This window comes from Ahaetulla prasina, chromosome 3 (assembly GCF_028640845.1).
Source record: "Ahaetulla prasina isolate Xishuangbanna chromosome 3, ASM2864084v1, whole genome shotgun sequence".
In the NCBI taxonomy this organism is placed as follows: Eukaryota; Metazoa; Chordata; class Lepidosauria; order Squamata; family Colubridae; genus Ahaetulla; species Ahaetulla prasina.
The window spans coordinates 178366998-178393075 of record NC_080541.1 but is presented as its reverse complement, the minus strand read 5'-3'; the positions used below and the strand labels follow the sequence as shown (position 1 = coordinate 178393075).

General features: G+C 38.4%; 1 protein-coding gene across 2 annotated transcripts; it reads right to left on the bottom strand.

Moving 5' to 3' along the window:
• Window positions 1-425: 425 nt before the first annotated feature.
• On the bottom strand, window positions 426-21727 carry ELOVL1 (ELOVL fatty acid elongase 1). Of its 2 annotated transcripts, none has more exons than XM_058175212.1 (9): window positions 21570-21727; window positions 13886-13977; window positions 11672-11739; window positions 8544-8734; window positions 7272-7352; window positions 6998-7054; window positions 6507-6612; window positions 4024-4160; window positions 426-3766 (listed from the first exon to the last, which is right to left on the bottom strand). In XM_058175212.1, the coding sequence occupies exons 3-9, from the start codon at window positions 11715-11717 to the stop codon at window positions 3521-3523; spliced, it is 864 nt and encodes a 287-aa protein (XP_058031195.1). In that variant the 5' UTR covers window positions 11718-11739; window positions 13886-13977; window positions 21570-21727; the 3' UTR covers window positions 426-3520. The 2 variants fall into 2 exon arrangements, with proteins under 2 accessions (XP_058031195.1, XP_058031196.1); XM_058175213.1 differs by lacking the exon at window positions 21570-21727 and adding an exon at window positions 20973-21339.
• Between the last annotated feature and the right edge of the window lie 4351 nt (window positions 21728-26078).

Below are 26078 nucleotides of genomic sequence, written 5' to 3'. Positions count from 1 at the left end.
AAGTCTGCTCTTCCAAAACTATTTTCTTTGAAATCAGCCTCAGCAGTTATGGAATAGTTGCTTGACTGAACCTAGCACTTCTATGGTTTTTTTAGCCTCAATCAAATCAACTGTAACTTGAACAGTCTTACAAATGATTTTACTGCCTTCTGATTGAGTGGAAATTGTGAAAAGCCAAGCCTAATCAAGACCAATATTAGCCTCAGCTCATCTTTGCCAAGCACTGGAGCTTTTCCATGATTCTTGGGTCTTATGGAAAAAATGATGAAAATGATCTGCTCTAGGTAATCAAAATGATAGTAGAGGTTATTAGACAATTGCCATTTTAGCAGATAAAATCTATAGGGTAACTATTTTGACAACTGGTTGGGAATTGGGCTGTGTACAAATTTAATAAATAAAGCGATGCAGTAAGATAATTCAGATTACATGAATAAAATATATTTTAATATTCAGGAGTTGGTCCAATTCATCAGTAGGGCAAATAAAGCATTAATATTCCAGGCTTATTTTGAAGTGTAGCCTATTACAGTTATCTTATGAAATCTATCCATAGTTATAACTAAGTGAAACTGCTTGTGCCCAAGGAGGTGTAAACACTTCTCTTCCCATATGTGATAGAGTTCTCTTTTGGATTTCATACAGGTAGTCCTTGACTTAGGATCATTTGAAAATACAATGGGCCTGGAATGGGTTCTTGTTCTTTACGGCCTGTTAAGCATGTCTGCCCATCATAAAATATGCCATATACAGCCTTACAGTCACATGACCATAATTTGAGTACTTGGCAACTGGCTCAACTTTATGATCAACTGCAATATCCCACAATCATGTGATCAGTTTGCTAATTTTTCCTGCAAAAACATTCAGAGGAACAGGTTCACAGGACCACACTGTTCACATAACGATTTGTATAATGATGGTGATTTACTTAATGACCACAAAAATGTAAAATTGGGTCCAGTCACTGGGTGCCTCCACCTACAACCATGACAACTTATGACCGTAAATCAATCCCAATCGCACTTGTAAGTCAAGGACTACCTGAATGTCTACAACACCAGACCTGTAGAAAGCTAATTGAAACTATATTGAAGCCTTATTATCTAGTGTAAGCGAACAATTCTGATACCTACTCATTCAGAAAACTGCAGATAATCGCACTCAAAATTTAGAGCAGTTAACTACATCCTATTTAGAAGGCACGTGGCTATTCAAAAATGCACCACATCAGAAAGACACTAGGGTAACATGAATGTTATTTGACTGACAAGTACTAAAATCAGCACTTGTAAAAAATGCTGAAAATAATAAAACTCCATAAATGCCTGTTCATTAGATTGCATGCGAACCAATGATTCATAGGACAGAAATTTACTTCAGGTTTACAAAAAAGAGCATTTTAGAATGGGTCAGCTATACTGCCTAATTTGGGAACAGTGTCACATATTGATTTTTCGTCACCTTTGCATGATTATCATCGAATATTGATCCATTAAGTACAGCAAAAAATGTTGAGAGTAGGCACACATATAGGCGAACAAACAAGTATCTTTTACTTTTTTCCAAATTATACCCCTAAGTATCCCCTACATTGTAAAAGCTTCTCAGTCAAACATTGTATCAGTTTTAAAGGTTGCCATTAGCATTGTTTTAGGGTTTCTCACACACAGGTGGGGAAACAGTACACAGCAGGATAATCAGCAGTGGAAAGGCAAGTAGTGTTACAAAACCTATTTCAACCTAACAGTGAACTTAGCTTAAAGGCTTTTAAACAAGATTGCCTTATATCAGAATGGCCAATGAATGTATCAAAATATTCTGGGTTATACAAATCTCTTCAATAGTATATACAGCATTGTTTATGGCACATAATCTAGATTCTGGGTTAGTCTACCCCTAGCACTGAGGTAGAGAGACCAATACAAGTTTATTCTAACAACATAAAAGGTATTCTTAGTGCCTTAGCTTTTTATATTTGCCAATATATCCTTGCTTTCATATTTTGGCACTCTAAATTTAGGATGCAATACAGATCTAAGATCTGCTACTAAGATTACTTTTCCAATTTATTCTATTGCAGAATTATTTTGTATGCCCTACACACAGTATTTGTAGCTTTTCCACTTATCACACTCAACCAGACCATAGGCAATAGCACCAAGGACTACAGGTCTTTTCAAGCCCAGGAGGATAATGCCCAGTAGTTTGAGCTTCACCAAGAACCTAAGCCAGTGCAAAGAGGAAAGCATCTGGCCTGAAGGAGTGTCCATATAAGGAGAGAAAGAAATTAACACTGTCCTGCCTGGAATAGCAGACAGGACAAACCAGAAGCCAAGGACTTAAATGCTGTATTGAACTTTGAGCGAAGGTATTCTGTAGACCCAGAAAACTAGTAAAATATGAATTTCAATTCCTGTGTTCTTGAGCAGAAATAATCTGATGCCTGACACAATGCACTGTGGATGAGCCAGAACATAGCCATCACTCTATTACAATGCTTCACAGGACTCTGATCTCAGTTTTTCAGCTCCTCTCATCTAGTAAACCAACTTCAACTAAGACACCAATTCACTGCAAGAAGCAGTAGTCATTGGAACTGAAAATCAATATTAACGTACTACTTACAAGTAAAGTTCTTTTCGCACATCAGGCCCAACCAACCAATGATCAAGGCCTTGAAATCAAGAACAGAATGAGTATTCTCTTTCTATCCATTTATTTCTGTGAATACAAATGGAAAATTCAGGAGGGATATACCTCCTCTTGAGAAGTTCTCCCCAAAATTTAGATTATAGGGAGCCTCTGTTCTTTGGGGCAGATCCAATAATGTTTTAAAAGGCACACAGAGCAATGGCATACAAGCTGGACAATAGGGTCCTATTTCTTCTCCCTGGGCCTCAGTGCAATAAGAGCTTGCAGTCATCAAGCCATATGGAGATTGAAGTCCAGAGTTATTGCTAAGGTCCTGGGATCAAAGCAGCCGAAGCTGCGGAGCAATACAGGAATACAGCCAAGGCAGTAAGACTTGCCTAGTAGTACCCCATCTGCACACAGAGCAGGAAAAGTTATCTCCAGGAGGAATTATTTCCCACCCCCAGCAAAAAGGGACTACTTACATTCAAGTAGGAAAGGAGTAGGAATGGCAGAACACCAATGGTAAATAAAACAGAATTAATAAATGACAACACAAACTTAGGGAGAGCAAAGTAACAAAAATCCCCACCTAGATCACATTGTGTACATAGAATTAAGTGGATAAATGTGTCCCATCTGTCAGGGTTCTGCTTTGGTCCAGCTCTGAAGGGAGCCCAGCCCAGGGCAGACATAGGCACTTTGGAGGCCTTGGGCTGGATTCAGCACCGACAGCCCAGGCAGCCTGTCTCCCTTGGGGAAAGATGAAAGCGAGGCAACGAGGGAAACAGGGCAGTTGGGAAGGTGGTTTGGAACTGCAAGATAACAGTCTGTAGGCACTTGATCTGGTTAAGAAGCCCAGATATGGGGCTAGTTGAACCTACCCCTAGTTGGCTTTGACTTTGCCATTAGCAATGGCACCATTCTCATGGAAACCATTTTGCTGAGGTTGTGTCATGAACTTGGGCAGACGCTTGCCTTTGGTATACGACTGGTACCAGAAGTTGGAGAAGAGAATGAAGAATATAACTCCATAAATCCAGATGAGGTGGATGAAGATTGGGAACTGATATTTGCAGTCAGGCATGAAGTAGTACTGGGAGATGTGGATGGAGACAATCACAAACTGCAGCTAGAAACAGAAACAAGGCACAGATGAAATAAGTAAAGGTGACAGATAGAACTCATTCTACTCACAGGCAATGATGGGTAATCCTTAGAAGAAAAGGGAAAGCTCAACATAGGCAACAAATATCAAATTAGGTTATCAATTTTCTGTAATTAGCTATTCAAAAGAAACAGAATCAGACGAAGTGACCAAAGATGATTTGTATAACTGAATCAAAAATGCTGGCATAATTTGCCTGTCCTTTTCCCTTTCTTACTTACCAGTTGAATGGCAGTGATGTGCTTCTTCCACCAGAGGTACTTTTGGAAAGCAGGTCCTGCAGCTGAGAGCGCATAATAGAAGTACATCACAACATGTACCATACAGTTCACCATAGCATGGAAGGAGCCCATTCCTCCTGTAGAGTAACAGAGAAAAGGAGAAAGGCACACAGTGAGGATGAATGACATAATTAGACCTTACAGTCTATATTAGGGGTGTCAAATTCAATTTCATTGAGGGCCACATCAGGATTGGGTTTGACCTTGGAGGGCCAGGTGTGGGCGTGGCTGTGGCAATTGGGGTGTGGCCATGGTCGGTGTGATACAGGACCGCACCTCCTTAGACATGGTTTTATAAACTTATAAAAATAGGGAGGCGTACATTTCTGAGATTTTGTTTTTTTAATAATTACTTGATCTACTTGATAACCTTATGGGAGAGACCAGATCAAGAAACTGACTCCGTAGGAAGACTAGAACTATAAATTATTGACATAAGCTATAGTAGCAGAATCCTGCAAGCCTGAAAGGTAAAATATTTTACTTTTCCTCCCTTTTATAACCTTCTGAGTCAAGGACAGCCTCCTGGAGCACTCCGGAGGCCCCATTTTGGGCCTGGAAGGCCTCCTGGAGGCCTCCAAAGGCGGTTGCAGGGGGCGGGGGCGCATGAACCCCTCCCACACCCGATTTTTGCTAGCAGAGACACCCGGGGCCACTCCTTTGCTGTTTCCAGATGGGCCCTGCAGGCCAGATCTAAGCAGCGCACAGACTGGATGCTGCCAAAATTGAGTTTGACACCCCTGATCTATATAAATGTTAGAAAAACGAAGAAAATTCATTTGGGGTACCTGGGATCATGATCAAAATGGTATGAGAGAAAAAATGTCAGTAATTTGTATTTAGCACATACAATCAAACATTTTTGCCTGTTATTAGTGTTACATGTAAATGTAACCTAGCTTAGGACATTTAAGTGTTTTATTTCTAAAAAGATAAAAATAAATATACACCAAAATACATTCACAACACTTGAAACAGAGCCAACGGAGTATGCAAATTCTGAAAATTAAAACATTTGGTTAAATATATTGGACTGACTCATGGAGACCTTGTTTATAGATATGCCATTGAGACAGCTAGAATAAACAGAATGAATATATAAATAAATCAAACCAGTTTCCCATGGTATTTGCTTATTTGTGGAACTCCCTGACCTGAAATTACTCTTTTTTTTTTCTTTTTTGGGCAAATCTCAGAGATAGCATTCAAGCTACTTTGAGAAAAGTTCACTTGGTCATTTTTTTAATTCTTCTTTTAACTGTTAAATGTATTTTGTAATATCACTAAGTATAAGGTTCTACTTTTTTTAGATCTTCAGATCATTTTTCACAATTTTTTATATTCTGGATTCAATATTGCATTGTTGCATATTTATTAATAGTAGATTAGTTTGGAAGAACATTTACTGTTTATTTATGAGAATCTCATCTTGCCCTTTCTTCAGAAGGTCAAAGGTTAGGTATTAGGATATTCAATTTTTCCTGAAACAACCCTGTGAAGCAAAGACTAGGAGATAGTGACTGGCCTAAACTCACCAAGTGAACTTACATGGTTAAAGATAGGTTTAACCCTAGGACTCTAGTCTAGAACTACACCACACTGACTTTATTTTAGTCTAGAAAAGCAACATAAAATATCCTAAATAAGAATGCTAAAATCTTTGATGATGTAAGATTCTGTTTGAATTTTCTATAACCATTTATCATATGTTTAACTATTATACTGATATTTGTAGAAAAATTCTAGTATTCTGTGATTGTGTGTATGACTTTTTTATAAAAAATACATCAATTATACATACACACACACAAATATATACATAAATACACACGAATACACACACAGATCTTTCACGTGGAAGCATGGTAAGAAGGGCGGTATAAAATTTAAATAATAAATAAATAAATAAATAAAAAATACTGGAAATAGCACTAGCACTTAGACTTATATACCGCCTCATAGGTGGTTTACAGCCCTCTCTAAGCAGTTTACAGAGTCAGCATATTGCCCCCGACAATCTGGGTCCCCATTTTATTGGCCTCGGAAGGATGGAAGGCTGAGTCAACCTCTTCAAACACATGTAATAGCTAGGACTTTAATGATGACAGGAAAATAAAAGAAGAAAGACTTTAAAATCTACATATATCAAAACAGAAAGGTTTGAAAAGGTCCAGACTTCTACTATCTAAACATTACTTTAATAAAGGAAGCAGATGAGGGCAGATAGTTGAAAGTCCGAGACTGTTTTGTTGTTCCAATAATAACTTGGATAGATAAACTATATGTTCGAGTACATATACCTATAATGAGAAGATACATACACTGCATGTATTCATGTGAGATATCTGAAAATAATTATGGATGCAATTTTTTTTCAAATCTTGGAATCAAGTTCTGGAGTAAATCCTCCTTTAAAATCTTACCTGGACCAAATTTCACACCCCACCACCAGCTCCAAGGTAGCACTGAATGGTGGAAAATATGCAGAAAGGTAACTTGTTCATTCTTTTTTCTTAGGATAAAGATCACCTGGAAAAACAATGCATTGTGAGATGTAGGTTTTGGCTAGTAGCGTATTTCTACGTCTATTTATACCTGATCCATCTATACCAAATTTAAATTAGAGAAAAAAGTCCACAATGCAATCCTCAAAATATGGCCATCAAATTACTACTAGACAATCTTTTAGCAATAATTGTATTTATCAGAAAGCATATAGCCTGACCCACCCAGAACATCCTGCTGCATAAATGCAGCAAAGTGTGCAAAGATTGACCACTATAATTTTATGAGAATATAAATATTGGAAGAATAAGTAGACTTGAGTGGCCACCATGGAAAAATACTGGGTGAAAAACACCTATGCTTTAACTAGAAAAATAGGATCAATCATCAGAAGTTCAGAGTCACTTACTGTATCCATCAGTTCAATGATTTTGGAGAAAATGAAGATCCATGCTACACGGACCATCTAGAGACAAGGTAAAAAGTTAGCCATCACAAAATTAAAATCTCATCTTTCTCTCCCACTTTTCTCTCCCTTTATAGTCTCCCTTCTCAACACTCTTCCTAGAACACCTTCACCAAAGGCTGTATTAAAAACCAAAGAAAAGAGACTCAACATATAAGAGAAAGAGTACAGAGAAAATGAAGAGAGAACAAGACAGGAAAATGAAAAACAAGCTTACCCGAAGAGCCTTAGGATCCTGGGATGTATCAACAGGGTCACATCTCCATGTATAACCATTTAGCCAGCCTGACATTAAAAACTATAAAAAAATGCTGTTAGAAATCATCATTCCCAGACCTCTTCTTCATTAAAACTACATTCCAATAACATCACAGTTCATAGCAGCTTTCTTTTCTAGGTCTCATGTGGTGAGCAGGGTCAGACCAAACATTACAAAAATTTCAAATATCAATGCATTTAATAACTAATATGCACATGTCTTTTTACTTGAGAAATTTTACTTCAAATATTTTAGTGAAGCAATGTTTTTACATATTATACTGCTACAATGCAACCATTATACTTATTCTGTATTAACACCAAAGTAGGTTTTTAAGACATAATTGTCATGTACTATATTTATCTTACTGAATAACACTAACTGATATAATTTTGAAAAAAGAAAATGAAATATCAGAAATAACATTGTATTCTTTCATAGCAAGACAAATCCTGTTATTCTACTTGGGAAAAATGTGAATTCACAGTAAAACATAAAAAGGATTCATTCAGCATAACAGCTGGTAAAAATACGTGACCTTGTATGATAGTGGCCTATTAGTAAAAATTCTGCTGTCTAACTTATAAAATGAGCTTGCAAGATTGCCTATTAATAATCATTTACTTTTACAATGTCATTTGCTAGTACAAAAATTCAAAATTTATGGAAATAAGTCCTCGTATTGCATCAAATTTTAATACCTATCTCAAATATAAAACACTCTCATTTTGAGAAAACATTTTTTAAAAATTTGAAGAGCCTGAAATGTTCTGTTGAACTGAATCTTCTACCTAATCTTCACTGATTTATATGTCTTGGGGTAACTTTCACATATTACAGAAAAGTATAACTATTTATATTTCTCTTTGCTTATAGATCCTAGATGTGAAAATGTTGCATCTGTCTCTTTCATAGAGAAATTGTGTCTAAGTAAGAAAGAATAAATATCTTTCCAACTTATTGCTAAAGCAGGTAATTTGAACATGCAATAGTGAGCTAGTGAGATTTTTAGTCAGAAATTGTGTTTTTTAAATATAATTATTATAGACAATTTAGGTGTATGCTATATATTTCAAAACAAAAATAGGGGGCTGCATTTTTGCAAAACGTTTAGAATGATAAAAGTTTCATATCTCTTTTCTGAACTCATACTGATGTTGGAAAGTCAGTGTAAGCAACAATGGTATATCTAAGAGCTACAGATAAAATTTAATTCAGGGAGAAGCTTACCTCATAAACAATGTAAACTGATAGTGCCATCAAAAAAGAATTATAAAGTATCATGAACTTCTTAAGATTCACAGGTTTCCTGTTGGCCATGAGCCGTGGCCCCAGTGATAATACAAAATAGACATAACCTAGTAATATACCCATCATAGGCCAAGGAGAATCCATAAGTGGATATGAAGCAATCCGGGGGTCTGTGGAAAAAAATATATAAGAATCCTGCAACACATTCAATCTTTTTTTTTAATTAAAAAGTTTTACAAAAATTTTTAACAAATACATGCCCTTCTCCTCCCTCCACCCCCACCCTCTCCCCTCCACCCCTTTCACCCCCCCACCCCACCCCACCCCGGACTTCCCAGAGCAAAATACAGGGTATAACATCTAACAATCATAAGCTAAATTATGCTAACTATTCATAAACTCCAATCCCTCCCATAGAACCATAACTCCCTTTTCCCATACACAAAAGAAAAATATATACAAATACAATTATTACTTTCTATTCATTCATAAGCTATTTGATACTTTTTAGTCTGATATTTATTTTGAACATAATCAATCCACCTTCCCCCTTCCAATATATATCTTTCTTGTGAATGATCTTTCAAGTACGCTGAAATTTTTGCCATTTCCGCTAAGTTCGTTACTTTTAATGTCCATTCTTCAATAGTAGGCAAATCTTCCAATATTGCGCCACCAATAGTCTGGCTGCTGATATTAAATTTAAAATTAATTTAGTCTCTATTGACATACAGTCCGTAATTATACCCAAAAGAAACAGTTGCGGGGTAAACTTTATCTTCTTTTTCAAAATATTTTGCATAATCCACCAAATCTTCATCCAAATTGCTTTGATTTTTTTACAAGTCCACCATATATGATAATAAGTAGCATCATCACAATCACATCTCCAACATTTAGCTTGCAAATTCGGATACATACATGCCAATTTTTTTGGATTTAAATGCCATCTATAAAAAATTTTATAGAAATTTTCTCTTAAATTTTGTGCTTGAGAACACATTCAATCTTTTGTTATCAGTAGCCAATGCACTTGGAGTAGATGCTTTTTTAGCGATAGTGGTATTTAAAGAGTTGTGAATCCTTTTGAACATTTCTGCATAAATATGACCTAAAACATGATTGCTTATCCACACAAGTACCAAAAATAGATAAGAGAAATTAAAACAAATAAGTCAAAAACATTATACTTGCTCATTGATTTATTGAGGAAAATGATCCAAAGCTATGTGGCAAAAGTATCTGAACTTTTGAAGAATTCATTTCAGGGGGAAATTAGAGTCAGGCATTTCAGTCAATGGGACAATAATCAAGTGGAAAGGTAGGAATTCTTGTCTATTGAAAGAACAGAATTCTGGATATTCATTTTCAAAGTATGATCTTCACAACACAGAAATGTGGAAATGTGTCAAGGATCAAACAAAGGAGGTATCTAAGGAACTCCAAAAATAGCTGTTGATGCTCACCAGGCTAGAAGAGCTTACCAACTTTCCAAAGAATCTGGACTCCACCAGTCCATTGTCAGACAATATGTACATTGTCATTGTACAAATGGAAGTAGTTCATTACCACTGTTATCCTCCTCAGGAATGTTCAACTAGCCAAGTTCACACTAAAAGCAAAGTGTCTAATATGCCAAGAGATCTCAAAGAACCCAAGAGTAATGTCTAAGGAACTAAACGTCAGCATTCATAAGACCACAAAACTCTGGACAGCCACTACAATAGACAGTACCAAAGACATTGCTTTGATGCAATTAGTAGTAGTCTACAATTTCTTGCTATGCTGTTTTTGCCAAGGGAAGGCCAAACGTGTATTCTCATCGCGACAATTAGCCAAAGGTCTTGTGCCAGTGCTGGTTCGAGAGTGTAGGAGGCCCCCTCACACTGACTGATAGTGCCAGCTCCGGCTATTACAAGATTTGCTTTTTTAGAATGATTCAGAAGGAGGGTCAGTGTTGGTTCCCTCTATGCTTTGTGTACCTAGGACAAGTACCTATCAGCCTTAGCCTAAAGGTGGTCTTGTCTTGTGCTGTGCTACTCAGCTGTCACCTCCTTTTTTGTCTGCTAATTGTGCAGGTTGGACTGTTCCATTATTTTGTTCATGGATATTTCAAGAAGAGACACTGCCCACAGAATGGGCCAGGACCATATCTAGTATGAAAATTGTTTTTAAAAACCAACACAATTTTCCTATGTCATTTCATAGCTTCATTTTTCTACACATAATACATATACTTTGGCCAGAAAATTGTTTTAATTTCCACAAAGAAATGGTGTGCATCAAGAGATAACCAATTCTCTCCAAAAAATAAGTTGTTGCTCAGCTATAGTTTGTGAAAGACCATATGGATAATCTGAAAGGCTATTGGAAGAATGTTCTATGGAGAAATGAGACTAAAATAGAACTTTTGGGCTTGAATAAAAAGTATTAAGTTTTGCAAAAGACAAATGCTGCATTCTACCCAAAGAACCTTATCCCATGTGCGAAATATGGTGCTGATAATACCAGTTTGGGATTGCTTTGCTAACTCTGGACTCTGGCTTGCCATCATTGATGGAATTTTGAATTTTGAATTGTACTGGCAAATTCTACAGGAAAATGTCAGGGTATATGTGTGTGAACTGCGGCTCAAGAGGAAGTGGTCATGCAGCAAGACAACAATCCAAAAACTCAATCATATAACCAAAAAACGGTTACAACAGAAGAAAGTTAATGTTTTGGAATGGTCAAGTCAAAGTCTTGAACTTAAGCCTGTAGAAATATTGTGAAAGACCTAAAGTGAGCAATTCATGCAAGGGAGCCCACTAAAATCCCTGAGTTGAAGCTGTTCTGTAAGGAGGAATGGGCTAAATTCCTCCAAGAAAATATACTGAACTGATCAACAGTTATTGGAAACATTTACTTGTAGTTATTGCTGCTCAAGGGGAACACTCCAATTATTGAAATACTGAAAGCATAACCTTTGCAATACACAAATATGTAGCTTTAGATCATCTTCCTCAGTAAATTCAATTATCAGCCTAAACCTGTTTCCTTTTGGGGGAGGAAAAGGATTAAAAACAAAACAAAAAATAGTTTCAGTCATTCAACTAAAATCTGCTCACCTGCTCCCTTCATGAAGTCTCGATACCTGTTCACCAACACATCCATAGTAACAGTATTAGTCGCTGTTCTGCATAAGAAGTGAAAGTGTTAGTCAGTGCACTAGAACTGGACAACCTGCAAATCATGCTTTTATTTGGATGCAAGTAATGAATAGTTCTATATTATTACTCAATTCTCAATAAAGCATAATTATTTTTGGGATGAAATAAATGATTTAATTCTTATTTTTGCTGAACACATCTTTTTTTTTCTATAAATGATTTTCACAGTACTGATAGCAAGTACCCACAAGTAAAAAAAAGTACAAGTGAAACAAAGCTATTCAGATACATTCAGTCTGGAGCAGGCATGCCCAACTCATAGCCTAAGGGCTACATGCAGGCTACTAATGTGGCCCAAGACAATTTATCTTCACCCAAGCAAGCAAAAAGGTTGGATCCACCTGTTCTACAGGAAGCAGCTCTAAAGTCTCATTTAACCTTCAGTATATATAAACAATCAGTGCCTGCATGTGTTATACAAGTCACATGACCTTCTCAAGGAGGAACAGTAGGCTTAGAATGGGTTTTATCTATACTGCAATTGATTCATTTGAAATTGCAGCCCAAATTATTATTTGTGGATTATGGGTTACATCTCTCAAATCAAACTGACTGCAAACAGAAAGTACTTTCTAGCTGAGTAAGAAAAGACAACAAAAAACAATTTAGGCACCTTGGCTCCTTCAACAAAAAAATAATAATGAAGTATCAAATATTTCCAAACTAAACACCCTTTTTTAAGAGGAGTGCAGACATCCGCTTTCCCAAAGCAACCTCCTGAAGCAACCATGCCACTGTTCGCTTTTGTTTTGCAGTGGAACAAGGAAGAAAATGAACAGCAGCAGCACAGCGGTGCTACGGGAGGGCAGGAAGGACCCGAGGCAGAGGGGAAGGCAAGCAGGTGGCAGGTGGCCAAAGGACCCATGGAAGCCGAGCACGCCAGACCCAAAAGGCGAGCGAGCCTCGCCATGTCTCTCCGAGGAGCTGAGTGCAGCGGGTCTCCCTCCCCCTGCCAGCATTGGCCTTACCTTCTAGATCCTCCACTGGTGTATTCAGCATGCCCAACAGAGGTAGCGCATTGGTAAGGCTGATGGTGGGCGGCCCTTGGTGGAGATGCAGCCGCTGCTCGGGGCTGAAAGGGGTGGTGGCACCGCACTAATGATCCGGGAAGGCAGGCAGATGTCCTGGCCCCGGGGCTGCTGCACATGTCCTGGAGCAACGCAGCAGCAGCATCTCCACCAAGGGCTGGCTGCCCACCCATTGGCCGGGCCAAGCTGGACGCTGGCCTTGGAAGGCAAGCAGGTGTGCAGGACCGCCAGGAAGGCAGGCAAGCATGACAGGGCTGCAGGGAAGGGAGTAGGCTGTTAGCTCCTTTCCCCGCAGCCCTGCCATGCTTGCCTGCCTTCCATGTGGCCTTCCGTTTGCCTGCCTTCGCAAGCTGACCACCAGGACGCCGGGAAGGCTGCGTGGAAGGCAAGGAAGCATGGCAGGACTGGGGGCCGCGGACCAGTTCGGGGGCATGGCCAGCCAGCGATTGCTGCCCGGTTCAGTGAACCAACCCCAATATCCGCTACCAGTTCGTCCAAACCTGTCCAACCTGGTAGCATTTCATCCCTGCATATTACCCTAACCTGGTTCAAATGATCAGAAAATAATACATGCTATATAAATGGAACTATATGTTACCTTAGACATTGCAACAGTAAAACCAAAATAAAAAATGCTACTGTTTCTTTCTGAAATTTATTTGGTTGATCAACCAAACAGGTTATATATCAGAGTAATTATGGCTTTTAGGACAGCATATTAATTAGTACTCCAACATGACTAAAAATATGTATTTAAGTAGCCAACCTTAGAAACATGCAGAACAAGAAAAATCACAAGTCATTTCCTAAAATATTATTTTTGGTATAGTGACTCAACCTAGAAAGATGCCAAGAAAGACTAATATATCCAACCAGAATACAGATAATTCAAAATAAGGTGTTACTGATGGGAAAAGGATCAACAATATTGGTATACATCATGCAACAAGAATAAACAACGGAATTTAGAACAACCTCACTTTAAGAGGATCCAGCCTTTTTTTTTTTTTTAGAATTTATAAGGGAATGAACAGTGGAAGATCAAGACAAGCTTAGGACTAAGAAAAAAATTGAGAAAGCATACCAGGAGTCTAGGGGTGTCAAGTTGCCAATTGTTCTTGGCTTCTCTTGTGTTTCAGAAATTTGTCAGGCAAGACCAGGAAGAACAGAACAACCCTAAAAGTACAACAGAAACCGAAGATTAAGATAAACAGTCCACATCAATTATAGGTGGCTCATTATACAGGTATATAGGTATCATTATACTGTACTTATTGATCAAATCCCTAGTGCTGCTGTGTAACAGGGTGAGCTCCCATTACTTGTCCCAGCTTCTGTCAACCTAGCAGTTTCGAAAGCACATAAAAATGCAAGTAGAAAAAATAGGGACCATCTTTGGTGGGAAGGTAACAGCGTTCCATGTGCCTTTGGCGTCGAGTCATGCCGGCCACATGATCACGGAGACGTCTTCGGACAGTGCTGGCTCTTCGGCTTTGAAACAGAGATGAGCACCGCCCCCTAGAGCCAACAACGACTAGCACATATGTGCGAGGGGAACCTTTACCTTTTATACTGTACTTAAGAATATACTCTGACAGTGAAGCTAAGTTAGAAGTACAAATAAAGCTGCTTCAAAATATCTAAAGCAGGCATGTCCAATCTTTTGGCTTGCCTGGGCCACATTGAAGAATTGTCTTAGTCACCTATAAAATATATAATATAGCTAATATATATAAATGCACATAATAATGTTGTGGGGTTGCATTACTAGCTGTCCAGGGCCACATGTAGCTCACAGACTGTGGGTTAGACATGCCTGCTCTAAAGTATAATATCTACATGAAAGGAAGACTTAACTTTTTCCCCTGAAACAATTCACCTTTAAAATGGGAGGCATATCATAGATTTTGTGTGAATATGGGAAATAAGACTAGTTTTTTTCTGTCCAAACATTTATGATTCATCCATGTAGTTTTCTTGGCTGTGTTATGAAATTCCTTTAAGCCAAGATACATTTTTTTATCTTCCATCCTTTCCATTCCCAGGTGGCCCCTATACCTGGCTCTAATGCAATGCAAACTCTCCTTACTATTCAAATCATGGCAATTGATGTTGAATTGATGTTGAGGAATATTGTGGTTTCTTATAGAGAAGCCAAGTTTCCTGTCTTTCTGTCTAATCATCTGTACTCCACTGAAGCAATAGGGCAAAACGAGAAATGGCTACTCGTTGACTCACTGGTGTATAACGCCAGAGTTTACTTTCCTGAATAAGAGCTGAGCACAGCACTTGAGGGGTACATATTGCACAAATACTATAGGCATATTAGTTCCTTAAGAGTTTAAGGAAGCAGAACTTGTATGCTTTTGTATTTAATAGGAAACTGATTACTGAGATATCAGTAATAAGTACTCGCAGCATTACTTTTCCCCACTGGACATTCTGTACTATAATGTACATTTTCCTGCTTATAGATGATTACAAAAGCTAAGATTTAATCAGGTATAAATAATTCTTTTTTTACATAGTACACAGAGAAGGAGGGAGAAATGAAGTGTCCAATACACTTTCCTGCATAATCAGTAGAACACGGAGATTGAGCAGTCACTGTCCCTACATGGGCCCAACCTGCTCTGCCTGTTTGGGAGCTGGAGGGAATTCTGCTCAGCATTCTGCCACATAAACAGCCCAGCCCCATAGTCTAGTGTATGGTGCAATTGTTCCATACAAACACCCAGACCAAGAATACAGCACTTTTTTCTCATATCTTAAACAAACTGAAAATGCAACTGAAACCTGCAATATTCTCAAAATCCTACTCCTAAACACTATGGGGCCATACAATATTGTCCGGATATCATTCTGCCCTGGCACCAGTGCATACCAAAGCATTGAACAGGTCAGACTGGAACAGTGCGGTAGGAATTTTCATAAGCAACATGCTACAGGTTGTTAAAATGTCTTTAAAATTGAAATCCCTCCCTCACCCCTCACTGGTGTGAAAGAAAAATGTTTTAATTGGCATCTGCTCACTAAAATTAAACTGCCATCAACTTTAGGTAGAAGAAATAATGTAACAGATTTTTAGTATTATAGAATTCAAATGAGAGTATAAAGAATCAGAAAATCATTCTCCTCCCATCACTTGCAATAGAGCAGATCTGAATATCTACATAGGAACACATTCGCTATGCATTTTCCAACTGGAATCACAGAAATGTTAATTGGAATTATATATTGAAATAAAGCTCAGTTGTGCTTCATCATCTATTATTGTAATCTAATATCAAAATTCCAGTTCCACCCACCTGTACAAACAGTATTCTGGCAAAATTGTAATGTGGCACATCAAGCCCCTACCTTGGCCACACCTCCAACCCACTGACATTCTGAAGTCAACAGCACAAAACCCGACACCCACATGAGTTGCTTGCATAGAAGTGTTGTGCCTGGTACTGCCATGCACGTGGATGCAGAGAAGAATCTCTCAATAGCATATTGATGCATAGAGATGGAGGAGGGGATTGGAATCCTTCTATGCTTGCTCTGCCAAGTGAGGTTGTACAGAACATCCAGATCAGTGGGGAAAATACCCTTGAAATGGAGGACAACACTGAAAACAGAAGTTCTAACTCCCAATTTTATATTCAGAGCATTATGACCACGAACCATACATCCTAATTTCCACTAGTTCAACTGTATATCCATTAGCTAGCTACTTATTTTAGAATAAGTCAGGTTTTTTTAAAATAAATATTTTCCCTAGTTCAGTGAAGTACCATTCAGTAGGCTACAATAAAGCAGAACTGACTTAACAGTACAAATAGATTACAAAGGGGACGTCATGGTTCAAACAATCATATAAAATTATAGAATCTAAAGCTTGTAATAGATGAACAAACTGATTAAGTCAAAAGAACTGGTATATAACTGCCGTTTGAAAGACTGTTATGTCCAAAGGGAGAAGTAAATGGGCTCTATTTCAATCATATTCTCCTCTGGAACCTACACTATTAATAGTTCTTAGTAAGTCATAGCTCCCCACATTGAGATGACAGGTTAAATCCTTACAAATCACCTGCAGGCCAATTTTGATCATGTTGGTGACATCTAGTGAGATAGGCTCAGAAAGGGGATCTAAAATATTTTTTTGTGAAGGAGACAAAAACATTTCCAATTCAGTAAAATGTAATTACATTTGAATAAAAGTGATAAGCTATTATTTGCAATCATAATCAGGTCAAACTATCAAATATGAGCAAGAATCACTACTGTTGGCTTATTATTAGAAACCAAGCTAGCCTGATTTATTTATTTCTATTTGTTTATTTGCATCCTACCTTTATGATTTCTGCAAATAAATCCAAGCAGCAAACATATCCAACACCTCTTCCTCCTATTTTCCCCAGAGCAGCAACCCTGTAAGGTGAGTTTGGCTGTGTGTTTGTGACTGGCCCAAGGTCATCCAGCTTGCTGTCATGGCTAAGGCAACACTTGAACTCATAGTTTCTTGCTTTCTAGCCTGGTGCCTTAACCACTAGCCCAAACTGGCTTTCATTTAACTAGAGCTTGCTAAACGTTATTATAGCAACAACTATATACCCTACCACCCCTTCTACAGGTAGAAATCACAGAGATTGTGTCAATAATAAAAGTCACATGTGTTTCATCAGTGATAATCCAGAATTGAGCAGGCAGTGATCCTACCTGCCTTAAGGCAAACATCATTTCATTGTAATTGAATTGCTGTTAGTCCTGCAATTAAAACTTTTGAATTCTCAAAACACTGAGGTCTCTTTTTAAGTTAATGTTTTAGACAGGGGAAGGAATAAGCAAAAGCGATTCACTAACTTCATCCCATGCATTCACCTCCTGTAAAACTAATGACTTCCACCTAAATCCTAGGCAATATCTTGTGAATTAATAGAAGGCTGCAGTATTTAGAAAGCCGTGTAAAACACTGTATATAAACATAGTGCATATTGGCAGTTTCCTACTAATGACTGCTCCAGGACAATTAAAAGTAGGTCCTTGATTCAAAGAGGACAGCCTTGATGGGGTAGTCATATGAGTCTCTCATGGGAGGTTGAAAAAAACATATCTGCTCCAGGTAATCAGCAAAGCACAAGCAATAGACAGACTGAGACAGATTTGGAACCTAAACAATTGATAAAATCTCTAAGATACACAGAATATTTTTTCTGCTTTTATTTACCAACGTGCCAATTCATATTACAGTAAGTTCCTTGTACATAATGATTTTGACAACAAACTACTTGACCACATAATCTCCTAGACAAGTAGCATGCTTGGCTCCTTTCCTTAACCATTTACAGTCCAAGTGCATGCTAGGATCTATACATTCATATGGCAGATTGTTTCAACTATTAAGGAAATATCCCCTATGAGATACCCTGAGACTCTTATTTTGCAGAATTTAACATTTGCTCAATATCTGCACTTAGACAATCACCCAGAAAGTCAGAGTTCCCCAGTGAATATTACACAATTACAAACATCACTTAAAAATTACATGCATACATTCATCTGCTCTCTTTACATAAAACATAATTTAACTTTTTTTCAAAAGACTAATATACCTATCAGCTGAATTTTGATTTTTCTGAGCTTTCAGAAATGCATTTATGAACAGATGCATTTTATGAAGTTACATTTTAAGCCCACTATTCTCCACCAGTCCTCCACACTGCCATGTTTTTGTCTTATTTGTCATACATTATAAATAAATGAGGAAAAATTATATCCATTTTTCTTGCCCATACTTTTCCATGGCTTTTATTACTACTACTTCAATAGGCTCCTACATGCTACAGCATTGTAAAATAATAAAGGGACTGGAAGAAGTACATTTCTCTCAACTTCATGTTTCAGAAAGGTGAAGGAGGAAATGGTGATAGGGCATATTAGAATGAAATAGCTGGAACTGCATTCAAAACTATTAAACAGCAATATGTGCCTACATCAATATTAGACAGACAGGTGAACAGTGTCTTCTATAGAATGGTGATATTTAAAATGCAAGATGCATAACTTGAGTTTAGTAGAAAAGAAATTAATGGAAAGTCAGTGGAAGACTAGGTAATCAAAGTTATTTAAAATGCAAACTTTTCATTTCCCTGAAATACTGTCGCCATAGAATACAACTTCTTTGATATAACTGAGGTGTCAGCAAAGCACAGTAATGTGCCAGAAATGTGCCCTTCCGCACAACTACATTCCAGATACTCAGCTCTTGTCAGGAATCAGGCATACAAGCTGGGCAGAAAAGGTTTACAGGCCATCTCAATCAAAAGTAATTCTTTGTATCGGAAGAAAACTAATTGAATATCTTCTCCTTGCACAATCCATTCACTCATGATCTGATATCTTCATGAAACTTTAACAACTCCAAATGCAGGATAAAAGCAGCTCAACAAAGAAAATAATTGCTATTGTGCTTAGCTGGGACTTCGGGTAGATGTAAAACAGTTCTAACAAATCAACAGCAATGACATACATTTTAAATATTACATTTATTGTGAAGTCAGATTTATATGTCTTATCTCTAACTGAGCATACAACTGTCTTGATATACAACTGAAATAGAGTAGAACAATCAATGCACCTCTGCCTACTGAATCTAAAAATATAAGATTTGATTATATATTTAATTCACATACATTTTTCTCAGGTCTCATCTTCACTATTCCTAATATCCATAAACAGGAACTAACTTTGGAAGAGAAGGTCCCTTTAACTTTGTATGGCGGAAAGAATAGAAATTTAAGCAGACCAAAACAGAGGAAAAAAATTAAGCAGTCTATGAATCTTTTGCTTAGAACTTTTTAAAAACTCACAAAGAAACATGTGCATTTGATTTTGATTCAATAGTATGAATATTGCAAGAATAACTTTAAACTGAAAGATGAGTAGTGTTGTTATATCTAAATGTAAGCTTCATAAACATGTTTAATACAGAATGTTAAAAAATTAAAAATGCAAACATTTCTAATAAATTTTTCATGAGCCTGATTATTTTTTCAAATTCCAACATCAGCATCAGCTTACTAAGAAGGGAATAGCCCTTTCGTTCTGTTCCAATGAAAATATAGTGTTGCAATAAAAATTAATTCTTATGCATGTAACAAATACATTCATTAAGGTATAACTTTTCTGTACCTTGATCAGATATGATGAAGAGTCTACTCCATAGAGGTTGTGACACAAAATATTGTTAATCTTTATAGTATCATTACATTACATTTATAGTAACATTAGAAAATCTTCAACACTGTACTTTGAGGGAATCAACTTGGGTAATGACTTGCCAAGCAATTTAACACACAGCTGGTAATGTGCATATAGATATGAGAGATTACTGACTATTGCAAATTCTTGTCAAATGCATGCCTCAATAGTTGTTGGTTTTTTGTTCTAATGAAATTCTGGTTTCCTTATTTTTGGTGCTCAGAACATGTTACATAAATGTGTAGCCATATTAATAAATCATTTCCTTGCTTCCTTATCCCTAGTCCTTGAAAACAATGCTCAGATTATCACCCTACATTTGAAAAGAAAGGAAAACAAAGATGGAAGGGGAGCAGATGATTAACTTCCTTCTGTCCCTTTCTAACTGCATGGTGAACTATAAACTATTGTTTACAAATTCTGATATTGCTACTCCAACCCCTCTATTTTTACTGAAGAGTTTGTGCAAATACAGAAGACTATGTACAATAACTTATAACAGGCATAATACAAGTTTGACCGTTTCTCCTGCAGAAACGCTCTGTTTCTTTTTACAATTAATCCTATTTCCGGAAATGATTTTTCTAAGGATAGCAAACAAGAATGAAGAAGGGGAAAAAAGGGAGAGAAGAAACGAATATACAAAATATGGTTAAATTCAACTTCAGCATTCACCTAAAAATGGGGGGGGGGGAACCTAAAGGAAGTCTATGATGCCATTGGCACCAAACCCAAATCCTTATGCTTTTAACAGCTACATATCAACATTAGATTGTTTTATTATCAGACTGCAAGATTACGAAAAGCCTCCACTACTGAATATCTGCCTGTCACACTGACGTCAGAAGCCCTTGAGTTTGTGTACGCTGAGGGGGAAGAGGGGGAATTTCGATTAGCAACTGTGCCTTCTTCCCTTCTATTACCGTTCGACAGTTTTGCCTCAGATTAATCCGTTATGAAGACCGGGGCGAATAGTGGCGCTTCAGTCTCTCCGGCCCCATTTCTCTTAACGAATATATTCTCGGCCTCTTCTGAAGCAGCATGTCGTCGTCGTCGTCTCCCCCGCCGCCTTTCCCCCACTTTTTCAAATCATTGCGGTAGGCGAACCCGTGCTGGAGTACTTCTGAGAAAGGCAATAGCCTCTTTGCCCAGCTCCCGTTGCTTTCAAGTAGAAATGCTCCTGCCTCTTAAAAGACTCGGGGAGCTCTGCTCCTGTCAAGTCGGCCTCTGCGTCACGCGCGCTGCGGGCAGCCGGGAGAGAAAATCACTTCCCCGCCGGCTGAGCGAAAAGAAAAAGAAAAAAAAAGCTCCCGAGTACGCGGAGGGGGAGAAGGCGGCGAGATCGGTCTCAAGCCCACAGCGAATAGGGTGTGGCAGCCGGGGAATGCAAGAACGGGAGGGAGGCAGGCGCCTGAAGCCGGACGGGATGCGTGGCTCTCTCTCTTGCAGGCCCCGAAAAGCAACCTAAAAAAAGTACAGAAAAATTTTCCCCCCTCCCCTCTTTGCAAGACCGCACTCACCCGCCGATGGCTCGGACAAACGGGAGGAAAATGGCGCGTCCCTGAGAGCGGCTCGAACACGTCTTCCTTCTCGGTGGACCCGCTTCGGAGTCACCCCAGAGTTAAAGAGGAGCGCCCCGAGCGTTCCTCTGCCGGCGATTGGCAGAGCCGCACTGACTATAATTTACCTCACTGAGGAGGAGCCAGTGGTTGGACTGCCCCGGAGGGGTGCGCTCTGACAGGTTGATAGGCCAACAGCTCCCGGCGGGTGGTGCACGGTGGGGAGGCCGCGCTGCTGATTGGAGGGAGGTTTCTGTCGGCCTCTTAGCTGAGTCTCTCCCAGGCTCCGGAGGAGGGTTGGGAGAGACCTGACTGAGTCTGGAATTGGCTCGCGAGAGTTCTTGGTCCACCACGCCATTCTGGGCCGTTTGGGTAGAAATGTGACGGGAACTGTGCTGGGGGAACCGAGAAATAAATGTTTCCCGTCCTTACACTTCAAATAATTGCCTTCTCAGGCCAAGGACCTGGTTGAAATCCTACCTCACAGTCTGCCTCTAAACGTGACCATGTATGAAAATGGATTTAAAATAATAAAATTTGTATTATTCAACCCAGTTTAGCAATCTATTCTTTTAATGAATAAATGTGATGATAGATAACACTGGATGAGATAAATGTGATGATAGATAACACTCCAACACTGCAAATTTTTAAGAAAATGTTGGATAACCATCTGATTGAGATGGTGTAGGGTTTCCTGCCTGGGCAGGGGGTTGGACTAGAAGACCTCCAAGGTCCCTTCCAACTCTGTTGTTATATATTATAATGTACTATTAAGTTGACGTAGCTTTTTAGCAACCACATAGATTTAATCTTGGACAATATGTTCCAATCCTGGTCTACAGGTCTTTTTAATCCATTGTCTCTTAATTGATTCCATCCACCTTGCCTTCGGTCATTCTTTTCTTGTGCCTTACCCAATATTAAAGCCTTCTGAGAGGCATGCCTTGACACATTGGATCCAAAGCATGATAATTTGAGCTTGGTTCATGTGTGTCCTGAATCAGAACTCTCGGATGATTTGTTCAATGATCTGATTTCTCGGGTGCCCACGGTGTTCTCAGGATTCTTAAACACCAACACCAAAATACCGATACTCTTTCAATCTTGCTTCTTCAAAGTCCATCTTTGGACTTCCATCTTTCATTTCCATATCCTTAAGGGAAAAAGGTGACTTCCCTCCGTTGTATTATTATGACTGGTAGATTCAGCAAGGCCATTTATAGTACTACATTATCTTAATAGAATGTATACATTGGCTTAATAGAGTACATTTCGATTGCAGTTATCTAGAAAGGCTTGAAACAGCTCCCCCAATTAAAACATAATTTCATAATACATTTAATAATTATATGATTCCATATAAGGATTTATTAATATTTGTTCGTTACCATTATTGTCTTATCTTTTTATTAGGAAGAAGTTATACAGCACATGGAGATGTTCTTTATAGCCATACAGCAACTATCGTAGGTTGATATAAGACAAAGTGATCCAATGAGTTTCCATGGTTGATGATGGTAGATTTGAATATGGATTTTGAGCCTGCCTTTGACTTGAATATACCGGTAATCATAGACTTTTGGAATGAAGTGGAATTAAAGCAAAACTGCTAAAGGTAAACTGGCTCTTAAGGAAAAACCAAATCAAAGACAAAACAAGTAAGAAAAGAATGTAACATTATGAAACTACTCCCCATAACAAAAATACATCTGCAAAGAGTTATCAGTAAAAAGAGACTGATGTGACTGATTTCATTCTTTTAAGAAGCAGGATGGGAGTCAAACTCACCACAAGATTGTCGGGCCATGGCAGAAAGGGCTCTTCTCCTGGATCCCATCATCCAGAATTCTTTGTCTGACAGAATCTACAGAATGCCTCCTCTGCCAGAACGCATGGGGTGACCCTGTCCCATAAGGATGAGACAGTTCCTCAAGTAACCTGTACCCATGCCATGTAGGGCTTTAGAGGTAATAACACGTTGAAGCAGAAAAGTAGCCAGTTCACCTTGCAGAACAGTGGTGTAACATGGGCTGCAAAGTCTGCCCGCACTGCCATACTTTGTACCAGTTTAAGCTTACGAATGCTTTTCAAGGGTAACCCCATGTAGAGGGCATTAGAGTAGTTCAAGTGTGAGAAAACCAGGGCTTGAATGAGTGTGTGTGTGTATAGTATGTGCATATGGTGTGTGCGTGTCTGTGTATCTCTACAGTGTATATATCACTTCTTCATTACGAGAGGCCTCTGTTTTATATATATAACTATTAAATTTAAGAATTCACTACAATAAAATAACATGTCTAATATAAAGGCATTTAAACAACTTATTTAGTTCTTTATCATACTTAATAATTAGATATATTGGGTTTTCTTGTTTTTGTTTTTGTTTTTGTTTGGCATTATGGCACACGTTAGCCGGGAATCACCGAGGTGGCTGATTGCCTCTGTGAAAATAATTTTTTCGGGTGGTGTTACCTTTTACCCACAGGATGCCTGAATGCTGGTAGGCCAACAGGGGAGCCTCCTTTCATGTCCCTATATGGTTTATTTGCTCACGAGAATCAAGCCACTGACCTCAGCGGTGTGCAGGCCCAACATCTTACCATGTGAGCCACCGTGGCCCCTGGGTATATTGTAGTTTAACCTCATACCAAAAAAATAATCCTATTTATAAAATTAATAATAATTCTTCCTACGAAAGGCCTTTATGAAGGCAGATTATCATTACTAGAGAAGGCCTCTTTTTTGAAGTTTGTATAAATAAATAAATTTGGTATATAGGAATTCCTAAGATAGGAATTCCTATCTCAATATAGGAATTTAGACATTGTGGCCTAGCAGATGAAGTCGTGGTTTGATTTCTTAGATAAATCAGTAATAAACCTAATAACTGCTAAGCATTCCTGTCTTAGATCAACTTGGGAAGAGAAAAGGCTGCATTTTTTGCTTCTGTTACTGTAGGCAAAATCAGATGTGAAACGATTCTGGATCTGAAAGTAGCCTCTAAAGACAGAGGGAGTATTGTCCTCATACTGATTAATTTGATCACATAATACATTGCTTGTTTCTTTCTGAAATCAAGTTCTGGCAGCTTTGGCTTTCTTTAATCAGCCTATACAGCATTGCTGTAGTTCTGATGACAGCGTTCAGAAGAAACATACAAAATATTGTTCCAAAGGCTGCATGTAGCTCTCCAGAAGAACCCCAGATGAGAATCTTAAAGCAACATTTCATCTTCCAATAACTGTCCCCTCTCCCTCGCAAAAAGAAAAGAAAAAGTTGGTCCAACAAATCCTGCTGTTCTGCTCCTTAAGAGAAATGGAAATTTCATGCTCCTTGTTTAGGTGATGGCTTCTATAGTGGCATTATAGTAAAGGATTCTGCATCACTCTACTTAGCATATAAGGCTTGAAGTCTAACAAGTGAAAAACAGCGGGAAAGTATTATGGGATTTGTGGCTAGGACACAATGGGACCATATGTAGTAAAAGGATGAGCTTCAAGAAAGAAAAGGCTTATAGACTTAGAATTCATATGCTTCTGTACAGGTTTGATTTAGAATGACATCAATCATAGCCACGAAACATCAGAATTCCCATGCTTATGTGATAACAACGTATCTATTTCAACCTTGATCATGAAATAACCTAACTTTATATTCTTCCTTTTATTTTTAAGAATCTTGATGTTTAGTCCATTCAAATAATCGAGTTGTAAAACTTAATTTATTTTCATTTGTCCTATCTCACAAAATTCTTCAAAGTTTTGTTGGAAGAAATGTTCATCTGGGTTCAGTTCCCAAGTGGGAAGAAAGACCCTGGAAACATGGAGAGTGCTTGGAAAGGTGGTTTAATGGTAGACAGGACCACATGGTTTGAGGTCCTGGGCAAAAAGAGCACATGGGTGAGAGAGGGAGAGAGATTTATACCCTCTGTTAGGCTTTGAACTTGCCTCCTGTTCCTATGACAAGGAATGTATCCTGATTGGTTGTCAGACCATCATGGAGCCATGCAGGGGTAACTTTGTAGGTTGTCTTAAGTCCCAGGCTTGGTTGAATCTTGCTGGGTGATGTAATCTTCTCAGGTGTCGTGATGAGATAGGTAGAGGGCTAATCCTATTATGTCTTGAGGGTGAAGGACTTTTGTGTTGTAGATAAGCTGGCCCAGCCTTTCTATGGCTATTAGCAAAGGTGGGGGCTGCTTTCCAAGAGTATATTTCTCCTTTTCTCATCTAGGGAGGTATAATATTCTGCCTTTTTAATATTTCCTAGGGGTGGGTGCTAACTTCCTACAATTCCCCCTTTCGTGCTAGGGCAAATAATTTTTGCCAAATTATCAGCACAAATCCAGGGTACCGTCAAAGTATATTTGATACTCATGGTCAATTTGAACCAACATTAAGGCAAACTCCTGTTCTTCCTGTTCCTCCTCCTCTTCCTCTTCCATTTCCTAGCATTTTACCCAGGGGGGAA

Bases quoted from the DNA above. Each gene is read 5' to 3' on its own strand.
- ELOVL1 (XM_058175212.1), bottom strand. From the start codon at position 11,717: ATGGATGTGTTGGTGAACAGGTATCGAGACTTCATGAAGGGAGCAG. The intron at 6,613-6,997 runs GTAAGTGACTCT...TTGTTTTTCCAG, and splicing joins TCATTGAACTGATGGATACA to GTGATCTTTATCCTAAGAAA. The intron at 3,767-4,023 runs GTAAGTAAGAAA...TTCTGTTTCTAG, and splicing joins ACATCACTGCCATTCAACTG to CTGCAGTTTGTGATTGTCTC.